General features: G+C 39.7%; 2 protein-coding genes across 2 annotated transcripts in view; both read left to right on the forward strand.

Moving 5' to 3' along the window:
* Positions 1-9,234, forward strand: part of LOC118235669 (alpha-2-macroglobulin-like) — a 29,811-nt gene extending 20,577 nt beyond the window's left edge. Inside the window, exons 24-36 of the mRNA XM_035433266.1 lie at positions 227-403; positions 604-685; positions 1,401-1,557; positions 1,908-1,982; positions 2,783-2,945; positions 3,449-3,639; positions 3,789-4,004; positions 4,285-4,406; positions 5,104-5,194; positions 5,811-5,879; positions 7,219-7,324; positions 7,710-7,751; positions 8,993-9,234. Coding sequence (XP_035289157.1) covers positions 227-403; positions 604-685; positions 1,401-1,557; positions 1,908-1,982; positions 2,783-2,945; positions 3,449-3,639; positions 3,789-4,004; positions 4,285-4,406; positions 5,104-5,194; positions 5,811-5,879; positions 7,219-7,324; positions 7,710-7,751; positions 8,993-9,015 — 1,514 coding nt within the window. The 3' untranslated portion in view covers positions 9,016-9,234. The remainder of the gene's footprint in view (positions 1-226; positions 404-603; positions 686-1,400; positions 1,558-1,907; positions 1,983-2,782; positions 2,946-3,448; positions 3,640-3,788; positions 4,005-4,284; positions 4,407-5,103; positions 5,195-5,810; positions 5,880-7,218; positions 7,325-7,709; positions 7,752-8,992) is intronic.
* Positions 9,235-11,840: 2,606 nt separating this feature from the next.
* Positions 11,841-14,429, forward strand: part of LOC118235666 (alpha-2-macroglobulin-like) — a 29,267-nt gene continuing 26,678 nt past the window's right edge. Inside the window, exons 1-4 of the mRNA XM_035433260.1 lie at positions 11,841-11,983; positions 12,387-12,567; positions 13,470-13,626; positions 13,932-13,984. Coding sequence (XP_035289151.1) covers positions 11,916-11,983; positions 12,387-12,567; positions 13,470-13,626; positions 13,932-13,984 — 459 coding nt within the window. The 5' untranslated portion in view covers positions 11,841-11,915. The remainder of the gene's footprint in view (positions 11,984-12,386; positions 12,568-13,469; positions 13,627-13,931; positions 13,985-14,429) is intronic.

Consider the following 14,429-nt stretch of genomic DNA (forward strand, 5'->3'; position numbering starts at 1 on the left):
GGCTTTAAGATAGCTAGCTGTGTGTGTGTGTGTGCGTGTCTGCGTGTGTGCATGTGTAGGAGTTTTTGGATGTGTGTGTGTGTGTTTTTTGTATGTGTGTGCGTGTGTGTTTGTTGTGGGTATGTGGATGTGGGTATGAGAGAGTGTGTGTTGAGGTTGAAGCAGGATTGTTTGTTGGGCTTGATTTGGGTATATGTGTTTACCAGGTGTCTACCCCCTCTGACAGGTGACTTGATGGGGCGTGCCTTAAAGAATCTGGACAGACTGCTGGCTATGCCATTTGGCTGTGGAGAGCAGAACATGGTGCTTTTTGCCCCCAACATCTATATCCTCAGGTACCTGGAGTCCACAGAGCAGCTGACACCAGAGATCAAGAGCAAGGCCATTACCTTCCTGGAGAGTGGTGAGAGGGGCAGGACTGGGCAGTAGAGCAGATATCTCATTGGCTGACTAGTAGATAGGGGAGTGATCACCACGGTATCCAACTTAAAAATTTGCCCAAATTGCAAATACACAAAGATGAAGCTTGATGGTTTATGTTCTCTGTAGCAGTTGTATAGAAAAGAGGGGTTCCAGCTTCTCTGTAATCACTGTTTCCTGCAGGATATCAGCGAGAGCTGAACTACAAGCACAATGACGGCTCCTATAGCGCCTTTGGACAGAGGGACTCTTCAGGGAACACCTGGTCAGTCTGAGTGTTCACTCTGCCTCCCTCCTCAGCTTCACACTGAGGAGGGAGGCCCATCACTGCAGTTCACCTGTGCACAGACACAGCAACCACCATTACAGTATCTGCACGTGCAATTTTGTGTGTAATTACTATGGGGTTTTGATTGTCTCAGAAATCATAAAAAAAATAATATCAACCTCACGCAAATGAAATGAAATTCACAAATATTTTTTGTGTTTTACAAAATAATTGATTCACCAGTATGTTTTTGCACTCAGAAACAAAACTCTTCCAAAACAGATACATGTAATAATAAATGTTAATTTCTTGACACTCATAACTTCAAACAAATGTGCAAACTTATCCATAATTTTTTCTTCACTAAGTCTACTCTAGGCGACCAGATTTTAAGACATGCTTTTGCTGACAGCCACATTACTTAGACCAGTTACAGCACATACAAGCTCACTTCAATGAATGAAGAGCTAATAATAAAACACTGACAAATACACACACACACACACACACACACATACACACACACATAATGTTACAGTAACAGCAGCAAGCCAGATGGAGTAAAGGTTTACACAAAGCTATATCCATAACATAGTTAAGACATAGTTAAGCACTAACTGGCTAGAATCCACACACAAAAGCACACACATATCTCCCACCTTAGCACAAGGATTTAGGGCTGACATCTGCTGTTCTGTATCTGTGTGTCCAGGCTCACTGCTTTTGTGATGAAGTCTTTTGGAGGTGCAACTCGATACATCTTTATTGACCCAAAATACATCACCAGTGCCAAAGTATGGCTCAACCATCAGCAACAAGAAGATGGCTGCATAAAGTCTGTGGGGAAACTCTTTCACAATGGAATGAAGGTGAGCTGAAAGTGAATACACAGGAACGTACACACATGTGAGCGCAAACACACACACACAATCACATATAAGCATGTGCATACATATAGTATCTCTCTCACACACACACACACACACACACACACACAATTGCACTGCACACACAGTATCACACACGTATGCTCATTGGTATGGTGAAGAATGCTCTCTTACATATTTTAGCTCTCCCCGAATGTGAACATAATTATTCTTGCTGTCTTCAAGGATCTTTGAATATTTTTGCTTCTGCACTATCACACTTACAGTATCTTCTCTGCTTGTCTCCAGTACTCCCCATGCATTGCAATGGTATGTTCTGTGTCTACTTACAGGGTGGAGTCAGTGATGAGGTGATGTTGACAGCCTATATTACAGCTGCTCTCCTTGAGCTGGGCACTAACAGCACTGTGAGTACCCTCCAGCTAACCTGGACCGATGGGAGTCCATATTATCACCAATCTCTACCAGCTAAGAAACCGCCATCTGCTTTGCAATTATTTGAGTTTTGCAAGTGCTCAAATTAGCTTGAGTAAGTGCATTGCATTTTCACTGGCTGGGTCAATCAGAATTGCCATCTTTAATGTAATATCTTTTTGTTCTTTTCATTCTCCTCTGATTATTTCAGAAGTGTCTTGTTTATATAACCAATTGGGACCAATAAACAGCACAAAATCATGACAAAACTAGAAACTTTGGTTGTTATGACTTCAAAATAATGGTACTGTATGGATACATTTGGGATTGCTATGTATAGCCAACTACATTGTTTATCCAGCTGGAGACATCTGAAAAAAAATTGCATTCCGAGCAGTTACACAACATCCTATCCTTAGCTGTGATTTAAAATCTTGGAGAATCAACTGGCTACCAGAGTCTGTGTTGAAACCTCAATCAGGGAAGGAATATGGAGTTACACTTAGCTCCATGGGAGTACTGTGGATTTGTTTTGCCATGTCGCTGAGTACTGAACAAAACCAAAACAAAACAAAAGCAACTGAATCCAACAAAAGCAACTTTAACCAGCAGTTCATGACTGAGTTGTTCAAGCCAAGATTTTATTAAACACATTCAGTGAAATATAGGTAAAACTGAATATGGTAATAAACATGCTGTACATACAAGTACATATTGTACTATTTTATCAGACTTCATATTCTTCCACATATTTATACATTTTAATATAGAGCTCCTCTCTTTTGTGTATAAGGATCCCATGGTGCACAGAAGTCTGGCATGTCTGAGACAGGCCTCAGATCAGATCAACAGCACCTACGCCACTGCCCTGCTCTCCTACACCTTCACCCTGGCTGGAGACAGTGTTATGAGGGCTCATCTCATTGACCGTCTGGACAAAGTGGCCATAATCACAGGTAGCTGCCCCTTACTCTCATGCTTGATAGTTTCCAGCACCACAGGTCCTGTTTAAATAGGACTGGAAGCTCTTCATTGTTTCACTGTCAGAGACAGGTGCACCTTGAAAACTGCAGCTTATTTCTAAAGTGTTCAGAGTTTTTCACAGGAAGGTTTTACCCTGATAATATTTAAATGACTTTACATAAGGAGTATATTATCAATCAGTCAATCAATCTTTATTTGTTTAGCTCATTTTGTGCAACTGAATGCAATGCAATGTGCTTTAAATTGTAAAACATCTATAAAAAATCAATAAAAGTGACATAGGCAATAAGACAAAAGTATATTAAACAGTGTTATAAAAGAATGACTGCAAATAAATATGTTGATGAATAAATAAATAAATCTTTTTTTTTTGCTATAACATGTGACAGTATGTTTCTGAATACTTCTATGAATTCAAGGGGTGAAATGTGTGGGTAAATAGAAAGATGTGTTCTTACCTGTGCCTGCTTTTTAGAACAAGGCCGTCACTGGGAGAATGCTGGGGCTTCTGGAAAAGGCTCTCTAGCAGTGGAGATGACCTCCTACGTGCTCCTAGCCCTCCGCTCTGGGCCTCCCCTTTCTGACTTTGACTTGGGCTACGCCACCTCCATTGTTCACTGGCTGACACACCAGCAGAACCCTTATGGCGGGTTCTCCTCCACACAGGTTCTCTATTGGTTTACTCTTTGTTTCTCTTTCACTCTCTATTGTACATCTCTTTCTTCTTGTTTTGTAAGCTACCATCTCTCTTTCTATCCTTTTCCTTTTTTCCCTCTCTCCTCTCGTCCCTCTCTTTTTTCCTTCTCGCTCATTAGGACACAGTGGTGGCTCTGCAGGCTCTGACGCTGTACGCTGCTGCCACCTTCAGGAAGGGAGGTGCCAGCACAGTGACGGTGACCTCTACTGGTGGATATAAAAGTCAGTTCCATGTGGATGAGCACAACAGACTGCTGTACCAGGAGGAGCAGCTGCAGGAGGTGCCTGGAGTCTACAACATTAAGGCCAACGGCGAGGCTTGTGCATTTGTGCAGGTCAGCACTGGATTCTGTAGTAGCGGTAACTCTGCTATTATCACTACTGTGCCCAATGCCACCTGTGGTACTGGAGTGTGGGGGCAGATAAAGATCAGAGGACTGGAAATTCTGATCTGTAAATGGCTTTTGGGTCCAGATCAATATTGCCATACATCAAACTCATGATTGAAAATCAGGAAACTGTTAATATGTGGTCTGTTTTGTTTCTGTAGTTACTGTGATACAAACATGTTCCAGTCATTTCTGTCCTCGTCAAATGTCTTTCTCTCTCTTTCAGATTACTCTGCAGTACAACATCCCCCCTCCCCCAGACTTCTCCTCTTTCACCATCAGTGCCAATGCGACAGGGGTCGGCAGCAGTGCAAACAAGACATCCCTGACAGTTTTTGTGCATGTTAGGTGGGGTTTGTTTCTGTTTTTACAGTGATCCTACCAGGTAGTGTGGGTTACAGGTACTGCAGTCCTTAATGCTTGACTTTAGACCATAAAGCCAGCTCCAGGCTGAACAATGATATGGACAAAATGTATGTAATCTACTGTTGGAAAGCAACCAGTAATATTATGAGCAGTATATGCTGAAGCTCTATATAAAGATCTTTGGTTGGATGACACACCTCACACACTATTTGTATTAATAAAATATACCCGCTTTCATAACACAGAAAAAAATCATGGTTTGCTAATGCCTGGAATAAAATAAAACAGTATGATAAATAATATTTGCAGCTTCTTGGCATTTAAATAAATTATAACCTTATGATGTATGCATATCTCCTGTCCACAATATGGTGTTATTTAATGTTTTGATTAAGCTAAATATTGAAATAAAGGCTTAATATAACATTAACATCACATATATGGTTGTCACAATTGCTTTATTATCATTATTATTATTATTATTATTACTATTACTACTACTAATACTAATAGCAGTAATCATGTAATAATGAATCATAACAACAATTAGAACAATAAGAATAATTAAATGGAGTCATTATAATACATTTTTCTGAAATGTATACATTTCCAAGCTGCTGCCTCAGCCCTGTTTTCCAAAGTGAGAGAGAAAAGAAACAGAGCTCTATTTGTTCAACAGGTACAATGGTGGGCGAGAGGAAACCAACATGGTGATCATCAGTATCCGTCTCCTGTCAGGATTCCTCCTGGATAAAAGCTCACTCATACAGGTGAGCAAACCCTCCAGACATGGCAGAATATCTTTTTCAAAATAAAAGGAATATATATTTTAAGGGGCTATTTTCTTTGCAACACTTTGAAATATTGCTTGTTTACTTTAGTGTGAGACATGAGAGAATATGTGTATGAATTCCTTTGGTGTTATTATGCATTATGTGTATTATGTGTCATTATTTGTTGTCATTGAGGGTGTTTATTTATCTGAAACTTCCATAGTCTACATAAATAGGCATAATTGCAGTTCTTCACCAATAAAAGCAAATCATTGTTCATGTGTTGGCTACTATTTGTGTGATTATACTATTCTTCTTAGTGAAGGCCAGCTGTTGCACAGATGCAGTTTATACCATTCCTGAGGATATTGTAGGGGTTAGAGTCACAGACAATTTCAAGGTTAAATGAAGTTTTGAGGGGTATGTTTTTTCAGTTGTGCCTGGATGACAATTCTCATGTGCATGTCAGGAAATCTTTAGAGAAGAGGGCAAAAATACAAAATGACCTACGTTTAGGGTTTTATTATTTGGCCGCAAAAAGAAGTATTCAATTATTAAAATAATAAATGTAATTTTATTAAATACTGTCCTTTAATATGTATCATTTCTGCAGCTGAAAGCTGATCCCAGTGTGAAGCGTGTTGAAAAGGAAGAAGGTCATGTGATCATCTATCTGGATGAGGTAAGAGTACAACGCAAAACAATTTGTGCGGAGCAGCGAGGTCTATTCAACTGATAGTGTTATCTTTGAAGGTTCAACAATCATTCTCAGCTAAGGCTGCTGGGTGGCTCATCCTGTTAAGGAACTGTGATAGTGCAACTGTGTGCCTCACAGTCTGGTTTTGAATACAGACCATGTCAGTGGTGACTGTGGCTGGCATCTCAGCAGGGTGATAATTGGTGCAAGTGTCATCAGAGGAGGGGAGGGTTTCAGTTGGTCTATAGCATTTCATCACAGTCTAGTGAACCCCAGTGGCCCCCCTGAAATAAAGTTTCTTCCTCTGACTCGTGTCTATATGAGACTGACTTACAAAATGCAATGTGCTAAGAAGTTACAGCTGACATCACATGCTTCAGAGGAGTCCACGTTCTTGTCTGTGCTCTCCCTGATGAATAGCTGAGGTTTTATCAGTGAGTGCTATAATTGGCCATTCCAAAGTGGAAGAAAAGGAAGAAAAGGGTGAAATGCATAATAAACATTCCCAGGGTGTACTGTAGTTATGCCTTTCACCAAGGCACCCTGAATTATTTCAGTAAATTAATAACAATAATTGTGTATAATAGTTACAGTGTGTGTAACCTATAATTATCGGTATGGTATAATTATGGTAATGTGGGAAATCCAAACTAAGAAGAAAAAGAATCTGAAGAAATGGGTAAACCCTGGTGTAGAATCAGTTTGGCCCACTACACCTGAATGAAGGTGTCTGCTGTGCAAATTAACTATATAAAGTGGAAAAACGAGGAATGCCAATAAAGTTTGTAACCAGGTTTCAAACCTATTCCTTGCAAAAATGATGTTGTCCAAAATATACATTTTTTATTTTGCCTTTTTTCTGAATTAATTTGGGTTTATCTAAATTTTACTCATTCTCATAGTTAAAATTTCAGATGGTGAGCTGGTGATCTTTTTCAGCCAACCAAGTACTTGTGGTTCAGACATTAAAGGAAGGCACAGCTAGCACATTTTATGTAGACAGATTGCAGGTGACCATATGAACAGACAAGGTGAACAATGTTAAACAATGATGCGGGAGATACCACTCCTCCAACTGAAACTCTTTCCCTGGGCAAAGCTATGGAGGATTATGCATCTCCACTAGGGATGGCTGATCCACAGGGTCTGATCCATACTTTCTTCACATTCAAGGACGTAACTTATGTCCCTCATGTCAGTAATTCTAATAAAGTCTGTCATATCCCAGTAATCAATAAATCCCCCTACACTGTCTGCTGGAAGAAAAACGTGGCATAACAATGTGCAGTATTACTGAAATTCCAAGTTTTTGCCTTCCCAATAGCTGAAGAAAATGGCGCCCATGTCATACGTTCTGGTCATTGTGGAGGACGTACCAGTGAGGAACCTGAAGCCTGCAGTGGTCAAGGTTTATGACTACTATGATAAAAGTAAGATAATATAACTTGCTCACTCTATTGTAAATAGATTTAGTCAAACATTTCTCCAGTCAGGATAATGCAATATGGCCGAGGAAGGCAACGAGGACCTTAACTGTTTCTGGCTTACTTGCCAACTTCTGGCCTTACATACCCTCTAGCATTTTACCCACATTTCTTGATAAGGCAGTAAATATCTGCAATATTTCATGTTTTTTTAAATGTCCAGAAAATTTGAGTCTTGCTAGACCTTTGTAATTGATGTGATTTTTTTATTTCTATGACAGAGAATGTTTAATTTTACCTGGTTTTTATTGATCACGTCAAAGCAGCTCTCAATATTTGTGTTTTGTCATGCAGAAAGGTTTCTTTACTAATGTAAGGTTTTCCTTGTCAGGTGATGAAGCAGTGAGTGAGTACAGCTCCCCCTGTGCACAGAGTAAGTACTGCACTACCAGTTAGCAACTTTCCATCGACGTTTCCCTGCTTGTGCAAAATAACCTCCAACATCATATCATATACAGCTCCTTTTAGTTCCAAGTGCTGTCATCTGTAGTACTTCAATATGTCAGTGCTACATCCACTACTTAAATTGTGTCTAAATACAGTTCCCTCCAAAAGTATGGGAATGGGAGAGCATTACATTACAGGCATTTAGCAGACGCTCTTATCCAGAGCAACTTACACAACTTTTTACATTGTATCCATTTATACAGCTGGATACATACTGAAGCAATGCAGATTTAAGTACCTCGCTCAAGGGTACAACGGCAGTGTCCTTACCCGGGAATCGAACCTGCGACCTTTCGGTTACAAGCCCAGTTCCTTACCCACTGTGCTACACTCCGCCCTACTAGAGAGCAAGATTTTGCATTTTACTTAAGGCATTTGCAATATAAAAGTGCAGCTTTTATTTTGTTGTAATGTGTTTTTGCGTTGAGCCCCCACATTTTCAGCTGTGTAAAGTAAGTTAACGGATGAATGTTGAGTGCTTGGGTGTTGCCTTTTGCATAGAGTGTTCACATATAAAAGAGCAGTGAGTATCTAGTCTTAGTTTTATGATAATCCATGCAGAAGGAAAACACCTGAGCAAGTCAAACTGTCAGTCATCCATTAACTTACTCTTGCACAGCTGAAAATGAAATAAAAGCAGTTTTTTTAAAATTATCTCAAAAGCATATAGCGAAAAAAAAATGTCACTCTACCATTCCCATACTTTTGAATGGCACTGTATTTATACCACAAATTGGATGAATACGTTATATTGAATACACAAGCATATGTATCATGTACTGCACAATAACAATCCTTCTCACTTCAAGGTTCATGTTAATACACAAATTAAACATACCAGCTATTTTAACAATAATCACTGTCACCTCTCCAGAACAATTGATTTGTTTTCTGTTTTATTTTGATTTTTTGAACAACCCCAGTCTTTTCCTATCATGCTGTACAAGAAATGTAACACTAGGCTGTCATGAAATGTCCTGTCAATGTAGGAACTATATTTCTTGGCGGATGTACAAATGTTATTATTTTCACTTGGTCACCATTTTATTTTTTGTACATTTGCAATTTAATATGATTTATGGTAAGTGCCATGGTCTAAGTGCAATAACCTCTCCAGGCCACGTGGTTCTCATGATATATAAGCACATTGTTGTGTTTATGTTGCAGGTGATGACTTAAACCAGCTGTGAAAGGTGGAGATTGGACCAGCCACATCACTTTTTTTCAATACACATCTCTTCAGATTCCACGTTAATTTAATTATCATAATTTTAATTAAGTGAATGTAATGTTACATTTAGAATGAACCTTTGAGGAAATGATGTGTTGTGTCAACACCTCACAACAATTTGCTTGGTTTCCAAACATTTGGAACATTATCCATTAATAAAATAGAAATTACATTTTAACTGCAGTTGCCGTCTTTTATTCACACGCTCAGGGCTGGTTTGGCAGAGACGAACACAAACTGGTCTTTTCCAAAAGAGCATTTGAACAGGTTAGCCTGATCACTATGAGGGGCTAGGCAGTGTGAGGATTTTCTGTGTTGGTTTGTTTTTTGTGTTGGTATGTCATAGCCTACAGTGCTTATAGTCAGTGGTCCTCACATAATTCTCTTTTTCTCAACCATAACACGAAGAACATATCAAGTCTTTCAGTTAACTTTTCAGAGACACGAGAGGATTTGGCCAAATTAGATGATGGTTAAACCTGTTGCTGCAGCACATTCCTCCAGTACTGCACTGCTAATTCAGTGTACATGTTTCAGTCAAGAAGAGGACCTTGTGAAATCCTCAGCGAAGAGTCACTGATTCAGTGTTTTTTGTGTACTACATACACACGGAAAATACAAATAACTTCAGCCAGCATTTCCACAAAGTTCCACAGTCAAATCCCTGGGATAAACAAATACATAAAATTCACATTAACAGAAAATATTTTCAAAAAGGAACATTTGACTTTCTGAGTTCATTCGATCAGAACAATGTCCACAAACTTTACTCTTCCCCATAAAATCTGTCCACTGAAGAAGTAGTCAGGGGACTGTTGCTGTGAGGGGTAATGAGGATTTCTCTCTCAGACTTTTTTTGGGTTGTTGCTTCTTTGTTGTGTTCCTGTGCACATTTTTGTGTGTGTTCACCTGACACTATTATTCAAATTCACGACACAGTAAACCCAGTAATTTATGCTTTTCCCATTGGTGCCGTGTTTAAAAACTAAAATGGGAAATGGACTCCTTCCTGAGCTGTTTTCTTGCTTTGAAGGATTTTATTGTCCTTGTTTCTAATATGCTGTAATGTTTGTGTTCTCCAGTAAAAAATAAATAAATAAATAAATGCACTGCCAGGTTATATTTCTCCTTCTCCTTTCGCCTTTCTGTGTGGAGTTTGCATGTTCTCCCTTATGTGCATGTGGGTTTTCTCCGGGCACTCCGGTTTCCTCCCACAGTCCAAAAGACATGCAGGTAGGCTAATTGGAGACTCTAACTTGCCCATAGATATGAATGTGTTAGTGAATGGTGTGTGTGCCGTGCGATAGATTGGTGGCCTGTCCAGGGTGTATTCCTGCCTCTCGCCTCATTGCACGCTGGGATAGGCTCCAGCACCTCCCCATGCTCAGGATAAGCGGGTATAGATAATGGATAGATGGATGGATGGATGGATGTATCACACAAGTAATGAGAATTCAACTATGCAAAATGTACAAGTCACTTTCACAGAATTTCACTTAAGAGTTTAAACCCTTTCCACTATGTACTAAGTCCCAAACTATAATGCCCCAAATGGGATTTCGCATTTTGTCCTCCTCCTTCTTCTTCTTCTTCTTCTTCTTCCTGGCCACAAACAAAACATCTCCCCATTGGACATTTAGCTACACTAGCCAATCAAAACATCACATTCACATGCAAAATGGACATGTATATCTTTAACCAAAATAATTTGCAGCCACTGCAGCTGCTTTGCTGGTGGCTCACTGGTAATGCCCTTGCCTATGCAACCTTTGAGGTGCAGGATCAAATCCCACCTAAGGCTCAGGCAAGTCTCTAATTTGTTACACAAGCTTATTTGCTCATTAATAATTGCCTATTACTTTAAAACTATTACTTTTACGACTGTTTAATCCTTGTGGCAACTCATTTACATTCCTGAAATTTATTTTCTATCATTTCATGTCCACATAGTATAATTTCATGACTGTGGATGAGCCTTGTTTGTCTCTTAGTGAGCACAACACAAAATACAGATGGTATCTAAAGGTTTTCTGGAGGGAAGGAAATCTAGGTTGACATGTTTTGACATAAATGCACTAGGTTAACTATATATGTGATATGTGCTTGCCCTTTGTGTTACAGGAAAGGTATCCAAATATTTGCAAGTGCTTATTTTCTCCAGGTTTGCAGTATGTTTAAAACCCTCAGATCGAGCAGTCAATATTTACCTGGCTTTCAGAGATGAGAGGTGCCAACATTCTCTCTTCAATAAACAAACATTTCTACTTTAAAAACATAAAATCGGATTGGATTCAATTTGTATTTTTAAAAGTGAGTACAAATTCACTCTTCACTGTATAAGAGTGACTGGTTCCTTCACAAATTAAACATTCAGCACAAACTAAACACTGTGTGGGACTGCAAGGTAAATAAAATTCTCTGTACACAGGACTAACTGTAAGAATTTCAGGTGTGGAGGCGGGGGGGCGGGGGGGGGGGGGGGGGGGGGGGGGGGGGGGGGGGGATGGAGCAGGGCTGGCCCGTGGCATAAACAGTCTATGCGGTTGTTTAGGGCCACAACCGCTGGGGGGGGGGCACTTGACCACGAGGGGGGGGGGCCACACGATCCAATGTTTATCTAAAGTAAATAACGTTATTTTTGCAATTACGTTATTAATCCCCTAGGATTTTACCATTTAACCCCTCGCTCGGAGAGATTTGCTTAGGGCCGATCCTGGGGGGGAGTGTCTCTGTCATGAGTGGTTGGCATTTCCCTGGGTATAAATCATGCTCTTTCACAGTTATTTCTCTATGTCCTGTCTGACAGAGAGTGTCAGTGTGCGCATATTGGTTGATTTTTTCTGATCTTCTTCCCTCAGTATGCTGGGGCTGCTGCTAATTGCCTGTGTGCTGCTGCATGCTGCAAAATCCAGACAGCCAGATGAACCGTAAGTGTAGCAGTGTGGTTTCTTTTGGCTGGTTCTGCTGGTGCACATTTCTCATTAACTTAAATTAAGGGATATTACATTATCACTTAATTAGGTTCACTGTTAATCAGAGTATGAATTGAATTTGTCTTTCTTTTATGTTCATTAGAGCATTATTCTTGATTGAAACCCAAGTTATAGATAAGTGTCGCAGAAGAGCTAAGAGCTATTTGGATCAATATTTCAGATATATTTAAATCAGTTGAGGAACCAAAATATTTTACTGCATTTTTTATTTTTTGAGAGAAAATGATTCCTTCTTCCACTAAAGCTCAGGATTTGACTTCTCAAATGTGTCCCTTTTATGGGTGAATATGTAATTCTATGAACTCCATGTTCATTGCCTTTTTTCTTTCCTTTAAAGAATATATCTTGTGACAGTGACCTCCCAAACAACAGGGGGCAGCACAGAGACAATCTGTGCCCACATTGTTCTCCAGAAGGGACCACTCTCTTTTATGCTTACCCTGGAAATAGGTGCCAGTAACACCACTCTCTTGGAGGAATTAGTCACGGCAGAGTTCCATCGCTGTGTGAAGTTCCAGGTTAGCTGATTTTACATTGTTCATTGCTATGGTTACCACCGCTTTGTTTAAACTTTCTTTGTCAGCTGTAGAAGAGATATGTAAAGCTACAGAATATAACAGAACCTACAGACTATAATGTCCAAATGTGTAGATATGGATCTCAATTTTCTGTTGTGTGGCCTAGAGGGCTGTTAGCAAACATACACTATTATTGGTAAGTACAGCACTACAGGCCTGTTTGAAGGCAGTCTGGTCAGCGTGATAGAAATTAACCTCATGGTTACAATGTACGCCTTTATTTGCTGACTTTAGACTTCAAACTCTACAGTATGAATCCTGAATATAGTAGTTCCAACTGTGAATGCACCCCTCTGGAATGTTACATAAGTGGCCAGAATATCACCCAGGGAGGGAGGATTTTAGTCATTAGAACTAAAGAGAAACTAAGAAAAACTCTGATTTAATAATAACACAGAGTTGGAGCTGGCTTCATGCTTTTGTAGGAAAGTGCATGGGTGACTGTGCTTTCCTCAATCGACCAAGGATATAGTAGTGATCATATGGTCTTGGGCATTTCAAGATAGGGCATTACAAAAAATAAATAGATCAAAATAACACGAAGGTTGCTGTTTTTAGCACTGCTGTTTCACCTGTGCATGAGTTCTTTTTTATTTACATAAAAGGGACACCTACAAAGAACATTGACAGTTTCTGGGGCAGTGCCCAATGCGTTGTACTCATATTTATAGCGTTAAGTTAATTTACAACATTAGTCCCTTTATTCTAAATTTTGTGTGCTTTCAAAGGTCAATCAGGGAAAATGAAGCCAGAATATAAGCAGGAAAAGTCTGGTCCAGGAATCTGGGATAAATGAGTTAGAGAGTGAACCTCTCATTACATTCCTCCTCGGTCAATTCCAGGTTCCTCCTGTTAACACTGAAACCGTGGCAACCGCTCATGCCTCTATCAAGGGAGAAGAAATGTCTCTGAGCAAGAAGACCAAAATCCTGATCAAACCAAGCTCCTCCATCACCATCATACAGACAGACAAGCCCATCTACAAACCAGGGCAAACCAGTAATTTTCAACCATCCACTTATCCAATTATGTCTCTTCCTTGATCACAGTTCATAAATGACTGTTAAGAATGCAACAGCCACTGGCAGCCATAAAAGAGGTCAACAGCAAATGAGTTAACTGACTCCTCTACGCAAGATCATGATTAATTTGAGAGTTAAGAAATACGACAATAGGATTTCAAGCCATAAGATTCAAGAAATACAGTTTGATTGCTTTGTAGAGAGATTGAGTTAGGCAATATACTTTTGTATTTTGACTTCCTACTGCTGAACTGTTATAATTTTTTTTTTTTTTTGCTGCAGTCAAGTTCCGTATTGTCTCTCTGGATTCCAGCTTCTTGCTTCATGAGGAAATGGTAAGAGATCATTATGTGTGTCAACAGAAAACACAGGGAGACACTGATGTTAATGTGTAAACAGTAAGTTCAGAATTTCTTGTATTTGTGATAATGTAAATGAATGTGTTATAAGCCTATTTAACCATATTGTATAAGAATACCAGTCTCAGAGATTTTCAATTGCATTTCTGAAAGAATATGAAGGGGAGAGGCGCGGGGAAGGGGGGGGGGGGTCTGGGTGAGGATGGGGGGGGGGGGGGGGGGGGGGGGGGTCAAGAAGGGGGTTTTGTAGCAGATTGTTAAGTTCATTTTGACATCCCAACCTGTTGTTGACCAATGAATGACTAAAATCTACAACAAGGGACATACCTGGCAGAAAGGATGAGCTCCCTTGTAGAGGTAAAACAAAGAGTGAAGCAAGCATTTGTGTCCAGTCTGTGACTGACTTTTTTCTGTTTTGCTT

Source organism: Anguilla anguilla, chromosome 9 (assembly GCF_013347855.1).
Source record: "Anguilla anguilla isolate fAngAng1 chromosome 9, fAngAng1.pri, whole genome shotgun sequence".
NCBI classification, from domain to species: domain Eukaryota; kingdom Metazoa; phylum Chordata; class Actinopteri; order Anguilliformes; family Anguillidae; genus Anguilla; species Anguilla anguilla.